The 22,728-nt window shown below is 33.7% G+C and overlaps 1 protein-coding gene across 1 annotated transcript; it reads left to right on the top strand.

The window, feature by feature from the left end:
• The first annotated feature begins 1,732 nt into the window (after positions 1–1,732).
• On the top strand, positions 1,733–22,687 carry exex (motor neuron and pancreas homeobox extra-extra). The gene is made up of 3 exons (XM_015331896.2): positions 1,733–3,425; positions 15,849–16,012; positions 21,561–22,687. The coding sequence occupies exons 1-3, from the start codon at positions 2,066–2,068 to the stop codon at positions 21,804–21,806; spliced, it is 1,770 nt and encodes a 589-aa protein (XP_015187382.2). The 5' UTR covers positions 1,733–2,065; the 3' UTR covers positions 21,807–22,687.
• The last annotated feature ends 41 nt before the right edge of the window (positions 22,688–22,728 follow it).

Raw genomic sequence — 22,728 nt, forward strand, 5'->3', positions numbered from 1 at the left:
ATATTCTCACATGATCGGTCAAAGCAATTTTCAAACGGAAAACGTGTACAACTTCTTATCAATGTTTTCACACATTTCTATTATTGATTTTTATGAAGTCATTATTATTAGTAATTGCGATAAAGTAATTTTATTGAATTAACCAGTTAACTGTGATTGACGTGCATACTCGTCATGGCTCGATTCTGGCGACACAAAAACAATGCGTACTTTCAAACAAGGGCGCCACAGTTAACTGATTAAAGATTATAAATGTTGTTAGTTTACTTTTACCTATGGTTCAGACGATATTATTATCCTAATCGTACTTATGTAAAGAGAATTTTTATAATTTATTTTTTTTTGATACCAAATAAATATCAAGATAGATAAAGATATTTACTATTTATATATACACACCACAGCACACCACACCATAAACACATGTATATACATGAAAATATTATCTAAATCGTTATTACTTATATTTTATCTTACGAAAAACATATAATAAAAAAAAAGATAGAAAGAAGAAGAATAAGAAGAAGAAAAGTTGGCCAATCAAATTTACGAGACACGTAGACGTAATCTCTGAATGGAGATTCTACCATTTTCTCTGCTCTGAAACTCGAGAAATAGAAATAATCCAATGAATTATACTTACATTGTGCTACGAAAGAAGAAACGATAGATAATACTGTAAAAAAGAGAGAAATAGAAAAAGAAACAAATAAAAGAAAGAAAGAAAGAAATAATAAAAGAGAGGAATGAGAAAAAATATGAAATGATCGAAAGAATAAGAGGGAGGGAGAGAGAGAGAGAGAGAGAGAGAGAGAGAGAGACAAAAAGATACATAAAAGGGAAAGGAGAGAAAGAAGAAGGTGGAGGGTGAAGTGGGGTGGCTTGGGGGATGATGAAAAGTGATATCGGGTAGGTTGTCGACTAGCAGCTATATTAATGTCTAGCTAATGTCGATTATAATCCTCCGAGGGGTGGATGGGGGTGAGTATCTCGATCGGGAGAAGTAGAAACGAACGAAGAAATGAGAAATGTGAAAAAGAGAGAAAGAGATAGAAAAGTTGGGTTGGTACAATAGAAAAAGAGAGGAAAAGAGAATATTCTCTTGGTGTTCTCCCACTTGAACCTACCAGTAACCACCACCTACCACTTCATAGGGTTCCAAATTCACTCGCGTATTCCTTCTTGTGTCACGTGGACGATTCCCGAGGACTCGTCCCCCACGTAGCCCTATTTCTCGAAGGACTGCGAAAACGAGCCGGTGATTGGTCGGAAGAATCCACTTCTTGATCGCGTTGAGAGGATAAATGCCGAACTCTCTGATCTTGTTCTCTTTCTCTTTCTCTTTCTCTCAGGTCAGTTTGTCCTTTTCACAGTGATATTACCTGTCTCTCTCATACTCACATATCACCAGTTAACAAAGAGAAAGAGAAAGAGAGAGAGAGAGAGAATAAGGTCTGGTGGAGGAGCCAAAACTTGCGCCGTATCCGGAATATCAGAAGGGGTATCCTGTAGGCGTGGCAGGATTACGACGTTCCCAACTAGAGGCGTGGCAGGAGTGGCAGGAGCAACCAAGTGTGCGAGTAAGAGAGAGATAGATATTGACAGAGGTAGATAGAGATAGAGATAGAGATAGGTGGATAGAGATCCCCACCTGGTGGGGGAAAAGTAGGGGAAGGCTTTTTCGGCGGACACGCGGTCGGCCACGATGTCACTTTGCTACGCGACGCCAACCTAATAGGGTTAGGTATAGTTTAACCTAAGGTTCCTAACGCTCGGATCCCTGAATCACACATTTGGTTTACTTCTTTTTTTGAAGTTATTCAAGGATTTGATTTATCATCATATTTGAAATTTGTCACGTGTTTTTTGGTGCTTTTGATCATGGTATTGTCATTCATCACGAAATGGAAAATATATAAGTAGATTGGTTGATCAGTGTTGTTGTTATTGTTATTGTTATTGTTGTTCAAACTCGAATAAGATTAATAATCAGTGCAATTAGAAGAATTTTTTATTTAGATGATGCATCGAGGTATTGTTCATTGATGAGAGAGGGTTGAGAAGTATGGCAGCAATGCATTATAACGCACAAGTTGTTTCTGAGGAATTGCATCAGACACATCAGAGACATATTTATGGGATACAACATAGATTGCAAGATCATGGATCGTCGTCACCTAGATCGGAAGAAGCTAGATCACCTATTGAACCTAGCGTAAGATCACCCGAAGAGATTCGTTTCGTTGGTACGAGATCACCCGATAATTTGGAGGATAGAACGCAAACTGTCAGATATCAAGAAGATATTTGTCCTAAACGTTTTACCAAGGATCATGCTAGTCAACATTTTTTTCAAGAAACGGATAATAATATTACGTCGAGAAAGTGTTTTCCAGATGAGATGATCAACGTTAATAATCGTTGTCGTGAATCCGATACGTCACCAGGTAGAACAACCTCATCACCACATGGTTATACTTTAAATACGTCTAGTCAACACAACAATAATTCGGGTAAAACGTCGTTTTGTATCGATGCTTTACTAGGACGTGTTACTACGGGAAAACAGAACAACGATATTGACGAACATGATCGACAGAAAATATTTTCTACGAGAAATCATAAAAATATCGTACAAGAATCAACGTTGAATCTCGCTAACAGTTCGATAGTACAATCCATTCAAGGTAGAGGAGAATCACCAACACCACCACCACCACTATCGTGCACGATAAGACGTAACGATGATCAAAGAACTGGAATATCACTTGGTAATCCTTTAAATCCATTCGTACAACAGCAACAACAACAACATGGAAGATCCATTTCACCGACGGGTATCGAATCCACCCATGAAAATCAAACGACCAATCGTGACAATTTTCTCACCGGTATACACAACAATGATTCGAATATACAAATGGGGGGTCGTAATGTTAACACGGTAGTTTATCGTAACGATCGTTTGGATACCGTCGAAGATGACGGTTCGATAGAGGTTGATCCTAGCAGGACTACGGGTAGCACGAGTCCTGGTAGCAACGCTAGTCGTAGTCCAGCATCAAGCCCACCTATTTCACCTGGTTCCGAAGAAATTACTAGTAACGGTGTTATTGGACATCAAAGTCTAGCACCTGGACCATACGCCGTCGGTGCCGGTGGTGGTGTTGGTGGTGTTGGTGTTGTTAGACAAAATCAAGGACTCTTGTTACATCCTGGTGGACCTCTCATTCATCCCGGGGGATTGTATTATCATCCGGCAAGTGGTAGCGCATTTCACTCAATACACAAAGAGGGTCAAACTGTGGTTGGTCATCCTCAATCGACCGGTCCTCATCCTCAACAACATCACATTCATCAACTTCAACTCGAGTGGTTAGCTAGAACTGGAATGTTGTATCCCAGATTACCAGCTGACTTAGCCGGTAAGTGAATTATATTATTCGATGCAATTCCCCGCCCTCTTTCTTCTTCTTATTTATCCCTAACCAACCGAGAAAGAGATGATGATTTATATTTTTTTTTCAAAACTTGATAATAAAATCCATCAATCCAATCTACATTGTGTTTTCTATCTTTTTTTTTTACCAACTATTATATTAATCGTTTATTATCGATAGTACTTAATAGATGTGTTCTTTGATCAATGTCAAGAGTTTTATCTTTTTTTTTTCTAACGTTACAAGCATCATCGTATCATCATCATCATCATCATCATAATTATCATCGTCATCGTCTTCATCGTCATCATCATCATCATCATTGTAATTATCGCAATAAGTTTCTTTTTTTTTTCTTTAGTATCTTGTTTATTCATTTGTTTTATTTTTTTCGAAACGATAAATTTATTATCAATTTGTAACGATCAAATTTAAAAGTTATATAAACGTTTTTAGGTTAAAAGACGATAGAACAATTATCTGTAATTGTTTTACATTTGACTTTATTATCGTATCTTATTGTTAGATCGACAAACTTTTTGTAATTATTGAAATATATCTAATACGATGATCATATCGGATTCAATTATACGATAGGAACTGGAACTAGGACTGTGTATCGACTTAAAACACTTTTACTTAGGAAAAATGATTTGCAATAAATGTATTACTTTTATAACACGCGTTTAGATAAGAAATCAATGTGTTCATGTTTTTACATCCCCCGAACCCTATTTCGTACGTTTCTAAACTATATATACGTAACCAAGAAATAAAGGGGACTAATAAAATTTGCATTTCAACCCTCTTGAAGAAAATCAAAATAAAATATTATAATAAATAAAAATAACATTCAATTCCTATTTGTTTATTCTATGTTTCTGTTGTAATAATTAATTTTTTGTATTTAATTAAAATGGAATCTTTTTTTGAAGGTTTTTTTTTTTTTTTTTAGTCGAAAGATTAGACACCATCCCTTCTCTTTCAATACAATCTTCCGATAAATTAATGATTTGATAATAATTTGCGAAGAAATCGAATACACACGATAACGGTCGTTAAAGCCGATAACTATCCTCATAAATCGTGTCTCGCTAAGCTGTCATTGATGCGTTCTCTGCCGATCCCAGAAAAGATATACATATATATATACACCTATATATGTATATACACCTACCGATTGTTATCCTATCTGGCGTTAAGATCGACGACAAATATCATCACACATATACACACATTGATATCAACTAACGTATGAGTCAAAGTGTTAATACTTTTCTTTTCGATAGTATTATTTAATATAAATTACTTTAATTACTGATATTTGTTTACTTTTTATTTTATTTTTTTTTATAATAATTATTCATTCGATTAATCTCTTTATTATATTTCATCGTTTGTTGTCATAACAAAAAAAAGAAATTGGAAAAATTGCAGAAAAATATATTTTTTCGTATTGTGTTTCTTAAATAACTAAAGTTAAAGTTTTTAGTGTGTAAATAATATTTAAAATATTATAGTAACCGATATAAACTATCGTATCTTTCAAGTTGAATGAAACTGAACACAGTGTGGAAAATTTGATTAAAATCGGTTCAATAGTTTACGAGTCCATTACGGACAAATACAACGTGACACGTAATTTATATATATTAAGATAGTAACCTAATATAATATATTTTATTATAATATATATATATATATATATATAACTTTATATTTGATTGAAATATTATTATAAAGTTTATATATTTATTGATCAAATAATTTCTAACAGCTTATAAAATGCTATTTAGTTGTCCAACGATGAAACGAGATGATACGATATATATATATATATATATATATATATATATATATATATATATATACATATTATATTAGCACTCGAACAGCTATTACCAGCTATTAATTTGAAAGTGTGAGACAACCTCGAAAGACAGATTGCTCATATAGAATATACTATATAGATAGATAAAATAAGTGTTTACACGTCTAATGCATCTCATCGATTTTAACCATGTTGCCTGACTACTCGAATTTTATTAGCCACGATAAGAATCTTTCTTTTTTTTTTCTATAATAATTTACAAACTTAATCATATACATACATACATCCATTTATAAAACTTAAATGCTTATATTACATATTTCAAATATAATTAATTGTTGGTTGAAAGAAAATTAATGAAACATTTTGAAAAGAACAAAAAAAAAAAAAAAGAAAAAGGGAAAGGGAAAAGTGTAAAAACACGAACACGAAATGATATCGGAATTTTGTGACACATACAGGACTTGTGTTCCACTTTGATATGCCGATAAGAAAAGTTTTTTTTTTTTTTCGACGAAATTAATGTATCGACAAACAATGAGACAACAGGTCCCTAGATATTGTCTTTACTTTTCCTATCTCGTGATCGTACACTTCGTACGATATTAGATATACTATCGTGTAACCTTTTCATTATATTACGTTGAAAACTATTAGTCAAGAAAAAGATTTCAAATAACAATCTATAGATAATATGGTGTTACTTTGAACAATTTTAAATAACACACACACACACAAAATATACAATAAAATCAGTAAGGCAAATGGATGATGGAATCGTAAAGAAAATGAATTTGATGAAATTTCCAAAAAGAAATGAAAAAAAGAAAGAGAGAGAGAGAGAGAGAGAGAGAGAGAGAGAGAGTACTGGTTACCACGGTAAATTTCACGCTAGGAAAAAAGAACCGTGGCCGCGTTGTCAGGCCAATCAGTCGAGGGCTTTTATCGAACAAATTGGTCAGTGAACGTATAGAGAGTTTCATATATATATATATATACTATATATACTATATATATATATGAAGGTAGTGGGGGTATTTCCTGTCAGATGATCCTGATTGGTAGTTGCCGAGCAATCCACCGTTCGACAAAAAAAAAGGCAGAAAAAAAAGAGAGAGAGAAAAAAAAAGAACCGGTGGCGTAAAACGAGCAACGAGCGCAAAAAGCACACTCGTGGAATAAAATAAAAGGTGCGTCGCGTCGATAAGCCAGGCCCACCGGTGGAAACCACCACCAGCACCACCACCACCACCACTACCATCATCGCAATATACCCAACCCCTCACTTGGTATTTTCTCCCAACCACCCACTCGACCACCCCTCGCAGTATTTTCGTTTCAACGTTGACACGAACGCGACTTGTTAAAAATTGCCGAACACCACTACGAAGCCACCGATCGCGTATCGACTTTCCTTTTTTTTTTCTGTTTTTCCTTTTTCTTTTTTAAATAAAATCGTTTCGAATCGTGGACAGGTGAAATGGCCTGCCGAAGTGAACTGAAATGGAGTAGGTATGGCAAGGGGAGGAGAAGGAGTGCTTTTATTTGCGGAATATTTGTCGCGCGTTATGCGTTTTGACCAACGATACGAAAACACCATGTTTCATCTACATCCCACATACCTGGCCCCTTCCTCCTGGTCGGTCTCGAACCCCTATCGAAATTTAACTAGCGTTCGTAACGATATACCCAGATAGATTTTTTTGTACGATACCAACGACTCGAATCTAAACTCTGAATTATTTATTTTTTGTTTCTCCCCTCTCCCCACCCCTTAAAATGGACGAATAGAGACGAATGTTCTATCATTTTTGTTAATTTTTTTTTATGTTTTTTATTTCGAGAATAATTCAAATTTCTATTTTTATTGGAAAAAAATTGAAATAATCGTTAGAGATATTTGGAAACAAAGATAGATAGATAGATAAATAGATATTTGTGTTTTCGATCGAAAGGGAGATTAAACGACGATCCTGTCGAAAAATTTGATATAAAGTATTCCAGTTCATTAGCGAGAATAGGATTATATAAATATATAAAAGAAAACTAATGATTAGAGGATACACGAATGAACGAATGAACGAACGAACGAAAAGGAACGAATGAAAATGGGAATCGGTTTTATCTGGGCCTGGAACACGTTAAAATGTGACTGCGGTGTGAATATATTTTGCAAATGATCTGTTGATCTGTGACTGAGGATTAATAGACGTATAAAATACATTTTGCGAGCAGATGCGCTTTAATTAAGCTTAAATATTTCAATGCTATTCCATAATGTAGAAATATTCGTGTGTTGCATTTTGTTTTCTATAAACAATATATACGTATTTATATATATATATACATGAATATACGAATGTACAGAAGAGATACGACATGGCATTTATTGCTCGTTAACGTTTCCACATTGTTCTATTTGAAAAATATAAATATCCTTTGTACAAATTTTCTCATAATTATATTTTTTAGAAAGTAAAAAATGTAAAAAAAAGACTTTCGTTTGTTTTTTTTTCTTTCTTTTAAATTTAATTTTTTAACCTTTGCTTACCACACCCAGACCTTTTTTGGAACTTGAGTCATTTTTCTCAATTATTCAACTTTGGTAATTTTTTAAACATATTTACATTTAATTTAAAGCTATAAAACTTATATAGTCTTTTTAAGTAAGTATTAAAGAAGTCTCAAAAAAATATTGAAGTAAATCTATGCAATAGTTTCTTTTTTATAAGAATTTTTCTCGGGTGTGGTAAGCGTGTTACTCCAGGAAGGGTGGTAAGCAAAGGTTAATTTTAATTTGAAAAATTAATTAATTTTTTATTAATTTTGTTCATATATTGAGAAACACTTTTCTACTATGTTGAATGATTTTTTTTTTTACGAGTTAGAATTCGAAGTCAAATGTAAAAGTAAAAGAAAAAGAGAAGGAGAAAGAGTGAGTGAGTGAGTGGGTGAACGAGAGAATGTAAATGTAAATTGAGTTAAGAATTCCTCTTTTAATGGGGGGGTGACGTTAGAAGAGATATTTTTTCAACGTAATAGCGTTGAGTAGTAGGCCCTTTTAAGTAGAAAAAGACGGTACAAACGAAATTAAGGGAGACAAAAATTATTTGCCAAAGCCAATGGAAAGTAGCCTGGGTAAAATACCTTTTACCAAAGTGTTCCAGAAAGATATACATATAAATGCCAGAGATTAAATAAGGGAAAAATAATTGTTACGAGAGAGGAGAACCAGAAAAGTGGTACAAAATAGATGATGCTGTATTACAACTCAATTATTTCTGTATATTCACGTCATACACTTCTATCAGATTTCCTAACCTTTGCTTTTCATTGGTGTTATTGAGTATTATTATTTTATTATTATTTCGTGTGTTGTTACAAGTTACTAAATAGTTTGTAATAATATTTAAATCAACATTTTATAACAAATACTCAACAACGCGTGGCCAGAGCATCTTACTATAAATAAAAAATAAAATCAAATATTCGATGAACGAAATCGAAGATTCAAAGGTAACCGCAATTAAGGTGATTTCGTTTTCTTATGGGACAGACCGTGTTTTCATGGTCCCTGTTGAATCCATCGTCAATTTGTTAAATCGACTCGACGAACCATGAAAAAAAAAGAAAAAAAAAAGAAAAAAAGAAAAAAGAGAAAGAACGACGTTTAGGTATGCGAGAAGTGAAAACAAAGAGAAAAAGAGAAGAAAGATGATGGTTTGGTCCATCCAAAGAATCCCTTTTTTCTTTCTTTCTTCTTCTTCTTCTTCTTCTTATTCTTCTACTTTTTTTGTTGGTCCTTTTTTTGTCGGTTTTATGGAGACTCGCCCATACGGAACACGGGGAGAAACAATGGCGAAGAGATGGCGGAAGCTCTGCCAACAAAAGGGGGATGATACTCGAGAGACAAAGCTCCGCGTGAGGGGTTGGTGGATGATTTAATTAGTTAATTGTGCGTCATTCATCCGTCTATTCATCCCCTTTCGGTCCCCTCCCTCCAACTCCCCCCTACACCCCTCGTAACTCTCTCTCTCTTTCTCCTCCTCCTCCTCCTCCTCTTCGTTCTCTTCGTTCTCTTCGTTCTCTTGTGCACCATCGTCACACCACCATTCCCATACTGTTACCATGGTAACTCCTCGTCGACTTATACTACGTTTAAAACGAGCTATTTCCTGACAAAGATCCTTTCACGTGTTTCATCTCTTTACTTCTTCTTATCTTTATCTATCTATTTTTATCTTGTGTCTGTCTTTTTTTTTCTCTAATTAGAACAATAATTTTGATAATAACGATAAAGATAATAGTATGATTATTAAAAATGATCAAAGTCATACGAGTACAATTTCACCTTACAATCAATTCAATAAAAAAAATGAAAGTTAAGTCACTTTCAAAATAAACTGCTCAAATAATTTAAAAGTTAATTTGTTAATTTTCTAATTGTTCACAATTTTCATAAAAATAAGTTTCATGTAATTGTTAGTTGAATGTTATTGTTTTACCTTTAAATAATTTAGATGAAATTAAAATGGAAACAACATTATAGCTAAATTATCAATAATTCTGTTGCATACATTTTATATATATATATTTCGATGAAATGTCGATAATATAATATAAATAATCAATAATCTCATACCCATTCCTTTTTCTTCCACTTTCTTCGTTAATACCTATATATATATATATATATATATATGTAGTTATATATCTTTGTTGCGACATATGGTGTACCGATTGTGGCGGATTACTCCTATTTGTCTAGGATTTTCGAATATTCCTATTAATTCAAACGCGGTTTTATAGCAACCATAGTTAATACGATATGTGATAGCCAACCGCACGTTTCACGATCACTTAGAACAAAAAAAAATATTACGTTAGTGAAAACAATAGTATATTTCATTAATTCTTTAAATAATCAAATCGAATATTTTCATTTGAATCAACAATTCTAAATAAAAATACCGTGGGGTTTCAAACAAATAAACCAAATGACAAATCAAAGATATATCTATTATAATTCCTAGAATAGAATAGTAGAAATAGGAAGAGAAGGAGAAGAGAGTTTGGAAATCATTCGAATAGCAAACTTTCAACGCCTGGACCATTCACGGTGTTCGATGTGTTATCCTGGATCGACCGAAATTAAAGCTTCCATCGATGGGCTAAAAGCGGTGGCTAGCACCACCAGGTTTCACAGGGGGTTGGAACGTTGAACGGATGAGGTGGATCAGCAGGAGGAGGAGGGAGGGAGTAAAGGAGGAGAGGCAACGGAGAAGGGAGAATCGGCAAATTCGTTGATCCACGAGTGCACGTACGGAACGCGTATACCTGCTGACTATATACACATATATGTACATTATATACATATATATATATCTATGTATCTATGTATCTATGTATATATATATATAGATGTATATCGGAAGCAGTAGCATCAGTCTACCTGCCTATAGGCGTATAGGTGGTAATGGTGTTTCTGAATTAGCTGGCAGCTAGTTTGGCCGTCCGCAAGCAAACAGATCTTGGTTAGCCGATGTGTAACATCCCGCGTTCGCTCAAACGCGCTATCGTGTCTATCTATATGCTTTCTATCTCGCTCTCTCTCACTCTCTCTCACTCTCTTTACCTAAAACCATATTACCTATCTTCCTTCTCTTTCCCTCTCTTTTATTTGCAATAAGATTACATAGCCAATAATATTTTCAATATTTAGGAAAAAACAGGAACATTGATAGACTATTACATTCTTATATCGAATTTGGCTAAAAGATAAAATAAAAAGAGAGAATGATATAGAAAAGGTTCAGATATTTGGTACGGTGAGGAGTTACGGGGGAGGGTTACACACAGGGCAAGAATAAGAAGTAACATAGCGGATGTTTATGGCGTGATTTGTGGCGGACTTGCGAGGGCTCCCCACTCCCCCACCTTCCTACAGTTTCGGGATTAAATTCAGCCATTTCGGGGTAAGGAAAATAGCCTGATAAAAGTTGGCCCAACTTTTCTCCCTTTCTTCTTTCGTCTATCAGAGAGAATGGGGTAAGAAAGAAAGAAAGAAAGAAGGGGGATGGTTGGCATCTCTTTGTCGGAATAAAAGAAAAGAAAAGAAAAGAAAAGAAAAGAAAAGAAAAAAAGAAGAAGAAGAGGAAGAGGAAAAGGGAGGAATAGAATGAGGGTAAGAGTAGGTGGAGATATCCTCTCCACCCCTTTCCACTGCTCTCCTCTCCTTTCCTCTTCTCTTCTCTTCTTGGGTTCGGCTAGATTCGTTTAGTTCGTATCCGAGGGGCAGATAATTTGGGGGCGGGACATGCTAAGGGGGTTAGGGGAATTGCAGGCGGAGCTTCTGGCACCACAGACAGACCCGCGTTGAAACGTCGCGTATAAGAGTGAGTGAGAGAGAGAGAGAGAGAGAGAGAGAGAGAGAGAGAGAGAGAGAGATACCTAAACGTCTCGTAGTTCACGGGACAGGCTGAGAATAGAAGTGAGAGGGAAAATGGGAAACCAGGGGTGGGAGGGATGAAATGGGGATGGATGGCGTGGGGGATTGAGAGTACTAGGTAGAAGGGAGAGAAGGATGAAATGCACACACCGACACACCAACCAAGTCGTTAGCAGCAGCAACCCCTTTGGTTTTCCTACTGCGGAAACTGAACTCTCCTCTCTTGGTGCTGGTTCTGCTGGTGCTGGTGCTGCTACTGCTACTTGGTTAGAGGTATACACGCCGATTTAGGACGGTAATTCCAATTTGCAATTCGCTATTGGGTAATTGGTGTCCATTAGAGGGTGGCCATTTTCGGTTCCGGACCTGGATACCTACCGCTTACGGACTACCACCTGTATATATCTATACATATATATGTGTGCGTGTTTATCTTTGTCTATCTCTATTTCTCAATCTTTCGAGTTTATGTTTGAGAGAAAGAGATAGGAAATTTGTATAAAAAAAAAAGTTTGAAATGAAATTTAGATTTAATCCTTTATCGGATGTCAGTCATGTCTCCAATGACAACGGTATTTTAACGACGAAAAGAAATGAGGAATAAAAAGGAAAGTGTGGCTCCTAGTCGTCGGCAACGGAATCGAGTAATTAGCTTTAATTAAGCGAACCCTTCGGGCAGGAGTTTAACGAGGGTAGTTACTCGTTAGTCCGAGATACCCGGTGCGATTTCTCCTTCCTTTATAATAAAAAAAAAAAAGAGAGAGAGAAAGAGAGAAAAAGAAAGGGAATTTGTCGTTTGCAAAAAAAAACTTTCGCGTCACATCGGAACAATTAACTACTCCTCTCTCTCTCTCTCTTTTGTTCCATCATCATTTCCTTTTTTTTCATATGTTTATAAAAAAATATATATATAAAAAAGTATGTATATCCTATATACAAATATTTGATTACTATTAATAATAATTTACATGAAAAGTACTTAAGAAAAATCTAGAAGTAAATATATATCACTTTATTATATTCATAGGTTTTTATTTTGGTCTTTATAAAGCAGTGGGGTGTGGGACACTATAATTTTATCGAAGGGTACTTACTTACGTATCTTTACAGATATAACACACACACACACACACATATGTATATACAACAGAGGGTGGTTTGGTTTAAGTAGAGATAATAGCCAGTGTTTACCGGCGTGATGATCGCGCACAATTTTAGGGAGAGGAAGGGGGGTTGTACCTTAAGCCTATGGTGGCATGAAACGGCTAATGGGATACCCAAATAATAAATGAAATTATCATGATAAAGGTTGCGTCGAAGCGAAAACGTAGTAGTGGTGGTGGTGATGGTGGTAGTAGTTGTCATAGTCAACCGGTATGCACCCTGCACATTGCATTTGACGACACTGTACTTCTAATTCACCGATACAAGAGTTTCAATAGTGGTGATTGTCCACTCGATAAAAGGGCCAACCCTCCTTGTTTACCAACATCTGTCACGGTTTTACCACCACCACCATCATCATCATCCCCTACCCCCTCCTACCCCATTTCAATCTTTATTTCTTTTCATTGCTTTCTATATTTCTAATTCTATCAGAACTTCTCGACTTCAGGAAAAATATACCTAACACATTTGTATTCTTACCTATATATACATGAGATCTTAAATGTGTCCTCCCATTGGTCGTCCTGTTCCCGTTCTATCGGGAATTATACCCCAATTGATAAATTTCCCTTTTTGTTATCGTTTTACTACTACGTTAGATTGTTTATTTTACCTCTAGGGCTGTTTGTAGTTAGTTAGCGTCATAGTTAACGCTTAACCACCCCATGAACGTGACTAGACCTTATGTCACTTGGTCGAGACTCCCTGCAAGCCCCCCCCCCCTACACCCATCCTCTTTTAAGAATCAGAGGGGATGGATTATCCATTTCTACCTTTTTTTTCTTTCTCTATCTATCTATCTCACTTATATTGATTTATACTTATGAATACTTATTATGGGTGTACGATGATGACGATTGAAAATTTCGTTTTAGGATTTATATTAGAATTTCTGTTTTTTTTTTTTTATAATAGGAATTTTTCTACCTCGAGTACGTATATATGTGTGTGCATGTGTGTATTTGTATTCGAATTTGTAATTGTATTTATTTCATTTTCCTTTTTTTTTTGTTTGGCAATAATAATTTCAACGATTCCAATCGACGTCACAGGATCGGTGAATTATCGAGAACGAAAATTTGTCGACTAAAGACATAAAAATAAATCATACGACGAGAGAGAAGGGAAGAAGAGAAGGGATGGGGGAGAGGGGTGGGTTAACAACAGGGGATAGGAAAAAGAAGAGCAGAGCACCATAGGAGTGCAACAACGCATCGAAATAATAATCGTCCCAAAAGAGTACGGGGTGAAAGGGGAAAATCATCATTGGGTTCGCCATATGTGCACCACGGGGTGTAAACCGCCCCCTTTTTCACGAGACGATAAATATTCCGCTAAATGCTACATGTTAAATACCAACGAGCATCAAATGTGTCCTATTGGGTATGAAAAATAAGTGGACACCCTTGGTCGCAATGTATGCGTAAGTTTTTACCCGAGAATCCCTCTTTTTTAATATAAATAACAAATGTTTACAAATAGAAAAGAAAAAAGAAAACAAATTAATTTTTAAACATGTTTTAACTGTGTAAAATTACAAAAGTTATTATTATAAAATGTTACAAGGATAAAAAAGAGAAAAAACTAAATTATAAAATAAATTAAATAGGATATTATATTTATATAAGATTTTGTGTGGTGGAAGAAAAAGTAATGGCCACGCTTTCTCGCACTACCATCACAACATATATTGGTCTGGATTATGAATAAAAAAAGGGGAAGTAAAATAAAATTTGATTGCATTGGTAATAAAATCAATCGTCGTTAGAAAATTTCTCGTTAGAAGATCGAAGGAGGATAGATTTAGAACGATCGTATCACACGGATCAATGTGTTCCGACTTATTTTTCTATCGGCCGTAAAATTGGGCAAAGCTACGTCTCGTGTGGCTCTCCCCTTTTTCCTAACTATGTATATATGTGTATGTGTGTGTGTGTGCGGTAGAGAGGTACCTGCTAGCAATATCTCGACGGTTAAGTGAATCACACGCTAATCCGAATGCGCTCACCTAAACGATGCCATGTGTACAAACACTGACAGTCGGTGACGCACTTGCCAGTTAAGTTTTCGGGGGTGCTTTAAGCCACTGTGACGCAAAGTTCCTGACAAATCGCGCGAGATTAAAATGACATGAGAAATCTGCTCTTTCTCTTCCTCTTTTTCTTTTTTTCCGTTTGACTTTAAATTTCTTTTTGTATTTCTTCTTTTAATTAATAATTATTAATGTTGATTTAGTACAATTCTAAACTATTTAATACAATCAAATTGATTAATAATTTATGGAAATTCAAAGTAGACATAAAACAAAATAAAATATTTAATTATATAATGTATATAGCAATTTAATTTGTAATATAAATAGAAATTTGATGAAAAAAAAAAAGTATTGTATACGCCAATGTATTCGTAAATAAGTTAGGGATACGGTTCCTGAGCAGCAAGAGTCGTTGATAGAGCTAATTGTAGGGGTGTTGGTGGTAGTGGCGTTTCCACCCTAACGTCTAACCCCAAATCATCGCTCCGTAATCCATAGGGATTTACACTCGCGATAATTGCATTAGCATTCGATGATTTCCAATGGATCGTATGGGCTAATGAAATGATTATCATCGTTGCTACGGTTTAACGATCGATCCTGAATTATCGATCTGTTATCTCGATAGATTACGACTAATTTCGAATATTACGACTCAAATTTATAATTATCATTCATTTAACGATGAGAGAGTGAGTGAGAGAGTGAGTGAGTGAGTCTAATCGATAGCTTGAGATATCAATCCCCTATCGTATCGCATAATCTTTTTTTTTACAAAAAAAAAAAAAAAGAAGATAATTCACACACGAATTCGTTTTTTCCCCCCAAAAAGAACTTGACACGAAACATATTAATAATAATCTAAATAAATTCGTTAAATGAATAACCTATATATTCTAATTTATTGTTAATCTTATTGTTTAAAAGGTTGTGCAGCTCAACACGCGTTACTTGGTAAAACGAGAAGACCAAGGACAGCATTCACGTCTCAACAACTTCTCGAATTGGAAAAACAATTTCGTCAAAACAAGTATTTGAGCAGACCTAAGAGGTTCGAAGTTGCAACTTCATTGATGCTGACGGAAACACAAGTAAGTTTTAAAGAGAAAAATGATCAAAGGAGGTGTTAGGGGTTGTAAAATAAAAAAAAAAACAAAACGGTGAAAGGTTAGCCTTTTAGGAACGACATGCCCCTATAGTGGTTTTCGTGGAAAGATATAACAAATCTTAAAGAACAATGTACAACGTAAGATAATGAATCAGGTGTGGAAATAACGTAGACGTGTCGCCTTCGATATTCGTGGAAAAACAATTAATCTCTTTTTTTTATTTTTTATTTATTTCTTTTTTTTTCGACGAGTCATGAGGAGGGAGAAGAAAAGATATCAGGTGAAGATACGATTCGATTAAATTCTATTTATACTATTTATATCTAATATATTTACCATTGTTATGTTATCTGTAAATCAATAATAATTGCTTTTAACGGATTTCATTAATTATTTTTTTCTTTTCTTCATTTTCACGAGAATGGACAAATATTAAACTTAATAAAATTATTATTGTCTATATATTGGGTTGCTCGTAAAGTAATTTCGTTTCGAGTTTAAACCTAGGCCTTTCAAGTGGCCATAAACAGTTAAATTTGATAAATTTAACCTCTCACTGATCTCACGTGTTATTTTTTGTCGACTTGCATCAACTAATTTCAAAATTGTGTTAGGAAAAAACGAAATTACTCTCCGAACAATCCAATAATATCGATGATATTTAATAACAGATATTTGTGGGGTCATTTTTCTTTACGATGATAAATCGTTTTCGATTTTTACATTGAGTAAGAAAAAAAAAATAGGTTTAACTATACTTCCTTTCTTACGATATTGACCAAGTATGGAAGATTGAGCGACGGTTGAACGTTGCCCTGTAAATACAGAGGGAATATGGAAATTCGTGCGACGTCAATGCCAAACGATGAGGAAACAGAACCAGGACGAAAGAGTAGGAGAAAGAGAGATAGAAAGGGGAGGATGGAAAAAGGACCCTTGAGGGAAATCCCATGGAATAATCCCATCCCCTGCCATTCGTTCATTCATTCGTAGAGCCCAATCCTCCTCCTCCTCTTTCTCCTCCTCCTCCTACTCTTCTTCTTCTTCTTCTTCTTCTTCTTCTGGCGTACACGCGAATCTCTCGCTTAGTTCAACACAACTTAAACATAACTCCGAAGCTTACGAGAGCTGACGGATCGCTAGGCAAACAGCGAAGAAAGTCTGAGTTATAGCCCAAAGGGCTCAGTCCCTGATTTGTTTCGATATTTTACCGATTCTTCTACACTTTACACTTCTCTCCATCCCTCCACTTTCGCGCAAAACCTTCGAACGTCGTCGAGAAGATTGGTATCTCCTCACCCCCTTCATTCAACCCCCTATCTCACTACCAATGAGCACTAAGTATTCATACAGTTCTTATTTTCAACTATTTATCAAAGAGTTTTAAACGATAATGTAAAAACATCCTGTATTTTTTTGTTAGTTATAATTCACCTCGTCAGTGTATTTGTAACATTTTATTTCAAAATTATCATACAAAAAGTATGAATACTTTCTGTACCCACTGTATATTATACAAATTCTAACGTTTAAAAAACAACAAGATAAAGTATAATTAATAGTATTATTATTAATTTAATATTTGTCTTTTTCTAATAACAGGAAAGATGATTATAGGATTACGCGTGATTAACTTATCAATTGAAATAATCAAGACGATCTATTAGTGATTACAAAAAAGTACCCGTTTTCATAATCTATTAAGATCCATATCCCAATGATCAATAGAAAATAAAAAGATCGTATCGTTGAAATATTAATTTGTAATTTGAAATTGAAACATCACGATGTGTTGTTTACACTTTTGAGTGAGTGAGAATTTAAACGATAGTTTGCATTATTAATTAAATGAATTTAACCGATGAGACAAGAAAACCTATCTCTTGAACTAATAATAAAACATACAATACAAAATTTCTTGAAATAATTACAACCAGTAACTCGTGCCGATTAGGACCTTTCATCCTTGGCATGATTGAGCACCGGAGGGACTTAAAATTTTTCACTCACTCATTACCAACCGTTATATTCCATACATGTGACATTTGAAGATTAAAATGACGCATATACGAAATATGAACAGTTAGCATTAGAAGTTCTGCGATGGCTCCAAAACACTCCTACTTCGTAGCAAGTATTGCAATCTGCCAATCCATCGAAGATCCATCGAAGATCCATCGAAGAATTCATCCAACATCTTTGAGAAGGAAGAGAATCCATGGTTATATCTGTAAAATCAAATAGAACAAAACGATAAGTTGTTATCTGGAATATTATTATTCAAAATTATATAAAATAAAATCGAATAAAATGTAAATACAAATGAATACTTACAGTGCATTCCAATGAGATGCAGCTCTATTGCACCATGGTGATGCACCTCGCGTGAATCTAAAAACGCGATATCAACGAAAATAAGAAACTATAGATGAGTTTCTTATCGCGAAACCGACATTTTATTATACGACGAACAACACTGACTCTATAATTCGCGTTTGATTAGAATTTATTACTCGACCGATCACTGATTCTACAACTAATTCAAAAACTGCTTTGCACGCAGTTTGATGATAACACCATAAACACTCCCGTACATTGCTTCGCGCACGATTGCAATCTGAAACAGAAATAAAAAACAATACTATTAATATCATTACTATTACAGAAAAGCATTAAAACTTTTGAGGAATTATTTAATACAAAAATATACTCACTTTGATGAATGTACGATGAATGCACGATGGGTCTCCTACCCTTAGGATGACGACGAGCACACGTTTAAATCCGAATATAAGAAACTTTCGAATTTCATATCACGACCACGACACTGACTCTAATTCGCGATTAGATTTTCTTTTTTAATAATTCGTACACAAACACTGACTCTAATTTTGCAACTGCTTCGGACGCAGTAATATCAGACACTATCACTGAAACAAGAGAAAAATGCAAACTGATTAGAATCATTGTTATCATTTCAAAATTATAATTAATGATTAAAAAAATGTTTAATATAAAGATTAATTTACCTTTTATCTTGAAGGATGAATGCACGATGGGTGTCCTACCCTTAAGATGACGACGAGCACACGTTTAAACCGAATATAAGAAACTTTCGGAGTTTCTTAATCCGAAAAAAATCGAAATTTGTACATTCGGCGAAAAAACACTGACTCTAATTCGCGATTTTGTTAAACGATGCAAACACACGATCACTTCATTGCCAACACGCACGATTACAATGATATTCTGAAACAGAAAAAGGAAAAGAACAATTAATATCATCATCGTAATAAAAGAAATCATTCAAATTACCATAGAGTTGTTTGATATAGAAAAATTCTACTTACTTTTAATCTTCAATGATGAATGCCCGATGGGTCTCCTACCCTTAGGATGACGATGAAAGTAGATGAAAAAATTATAGAAAAGTTTTTCATCGCGAAAACGAACGCGACCGGAACCGGGACGTGTTTAACAACCGCACTACACGTCAAAAAACGATTGGAAAAATTGCATATGATTAGTGTTCTTATCAAATAAAAACGTCAAAAGATTTAATTCAAAATAAAAGTTACGAAATATTTATTAAATGTATCAAAGTATGCAACTATTTCTTTGATAGTGCTTGGTTTATATTATAATATAAAAATTCAATCAGAATCAATTGCATAAGTGTAACTACTTGCATAAAATTCCATAAAAAAGTATATAAAGTTATTAAAAATTGTTAATACTAATCTTTAAAGTTGTTTAAATAAAATAATAATAACTATTGCAATAAACTCAATGTAGTATAATCTAACAAGTCTATCAATTTTTTAACTATAATTAATAATAAAAAACTTGTTTTATATTATAAGAGACAAAGTCAAGCAATATCAATTGCATAAGTGCAACTACTTGCATAAAATTCCATAAAAAAGTCTATAACGTTACTAAAAATTGTTAATTCTAATATTTAAAATTGTTTAAATGAAATAATAACTATTGCAATAAATTCAATGTAGTGTAATCTAACAAGTCTATCAATTTTTTAACTATAATTAATAATAAAAAACTTCCTATGATATTAAATTGATTATTATAACGTTAGTAATAAAATTATTGAATAATTTAACGTGTATTAGATTTTGCCGATGTTGACGGGTCGAAAGACGGAAGGTGATTGACATACGTTAGTATTTATCCTTGGGAGTGTCGAACGCTCGGTAGCCTTTGTTTTGTTTCCGACTTCGGTTATACTCTAGTATTATACACATACACACATAGTTACGTGTAGGTCTTACCTACACGTAGGTTAAACGTTCTTTTATTCTTACTTATTATTATTCCTCGCTTTTTCTCTCTCTCTCTCTCGCACACAGACACACACACACTTTCTATCATTCTTATTGAAGTTATAAATAAAAAGAGACACATTTACCTCAAGGTATTTACCTCAACTCTCACTCGAAAATCGAAATCACTCACTCCAAAGTTTGTCTATAATAATAATAATGTTAATTTTCACGAAGAAAACGTTTGATATACACATACATATATACGAAATGAAAAACATGAATGTTATTCGTAATAAAATGTTGAAATTGGTAAATTTGGAGATTGAAGAAATTTTCTACTACAGGGTTGAATACTCCCATTCGTATTCGTACGAGCACGAAATTCTCGTGAGTTTCTTTTTCCGAGGGGTTGAAAGAAAGCTACCACCGGGAGCATGATATGTTGTCCGTAAGATTTACATCACTTTCTTACGATTTTCGGGAGGGGCTCGGATAGAAAAAAAAAGAAAAAAGTACATCGAACCTACCCTATCCTCACTCTGCTTGATTTACGATCTCTTGTCGTTCAATATAACTTTTATTATATCTATATACATATACTATACACACATTATAAATATACTTTTATAAATATATTATAATAATTGTATTTTATTTGAAATAAACAAATGAATTATTATAAAATTTAGAATGATTTTGGAATCAATTTAATTTCGTCATTTTAACGAATTTTTATCGATATATGTATGTGTGTATGCGTAATGTAATATCATTTGCGTATGTATTCGAAAATCATTTGATCGGAAATAAGGTATTAAGACTAATTAGCGATAATCCAATCCATCCTTTTTCGTAATTGGTCGAAAAAATGACGTGGTATATAAAGAGAACACAAAACTCGCGCGTGTTTCGCGTGTTGTAGCAATTTTATCTCGCCGAATATTTGAAAATTAACTCGAAAATGAGATAAGGAAGTTGTTGTATGTGTGTCCTCTTGAAAAAGAAAAAAAAAAGGTAAAAAAAAAATAATAAAACATCGACGATTTCGCTTATAACTTTTATCTTAAGCTCGAAGTTTTATCTTTTTTTAATTACTTGGAAATCGATAACGCGATGTATTATAGAAAAAATATATTTAAAAAAAACGCGTAAAGTTATAGAAAATTTTTCAAACTTAAATAAAAATAAAAGTGTCAAATAAACGAAACGAAAAAAAAATGTTTTTTTTTCTTTATTATGCATTTCAGGTGAAGATCTGGTTCCAAAATCGACGAATGAAATGGAAAAGAAGTAAGAAAGCACAACAGGAAGCACGTGCCAGTGGAAAACTCGATGATGCCAGTAATACGAAAAATTCTGAAAGAGATAATACCGGAAGTGACGTATCGGTGACAGCACCTTGCACACCGGAAGAACCCAGAGGAACTTTACAAGAAACTCAGAGAACTTCAACAGAACTTCAGGAACCACTTTATCGTCCTTACGTCGTTTAAATTTTCTGTAAATTTCATTCGTTCATTTTCAGAAGAAAAAGAAAACGAAAAAAAAAGGATTTCATTCGTTTTTACACACGGGATTTTGTAAATGTTTGTTAATATTTCAACGAAAACAAAAAAAAAGGTAAATCTATACACTTTAATAAGTAACGTTAATTTATTTTAATTATTTTATTTCGTGTGAGTATTGTTTTGTTTCTTTTTTCTATTTTAACACAAGAATAATAGTAACAATAATAATAATAATAATTTCATATTTTACCTGTATGTCGTGCCGAGTGCGAAAAGAAAATTCCCCCATTATATAATATCATTCTGTAAATAAAAAAATAAAAAAGAACAAATAATAAAAATGAAACAATATTGTTTTAGAGATTATTTATTATTGTGTGTTCGTTCGGCTTGTAAGATAGACATTATTATCTATAAAATTGTTAAACGGAATGATAATTGTCGATGTAAGATGTATAAAAAAAATGGAATGAAAGTAATGTGTTGTGTGTGTGTGAGAGAAAGAAAGAATTAGATGATATGTATGTAGGGCACATATACGAAAGGATTACATTTATCCGAGTATCAAATTTATTTCAATAATATTCCCCTCGCCCCTGCTCCAACCCCCCACATATATATATTATAAAATGAAATATACAAAATCAAAAAATCAAAAAAAAAATGGAATAAAAATAAATATAAATAAAAGAAAAAAAAAAAGGCAAATGAAAAGATGAGCGCATGGGTATTTATGATATACGACGTGTGTGAGTGTAAATATTAATCGTTTATCGTATAAAAAAAAATAGAAAATGCGAGAGATGCTAGAGTAATCCGATGTAATATCGCGTGAAGTTCCTAAATAAAATATTATGAAAAAATTACCGGATAAATACGTCATTATTACAAAAAGAAAAAAATGCTA

This window comes from Polistes dominula, unplaced genomic scaffold, assembly GCF_049000335.1.
Source record: "Polistes dominula isolate Pdom_NZ unplaced genomic scaffold, Pdom_raw_medaka contig_83, whole genome shotgun sequence".
Classification (NCBI taxonomy): domain Eukaryota; kingdom Metazoa; phylum Arthropoda; class Insecta; order Hymenoptera; family Vespidae; genus Polistes; species Polistes dominula.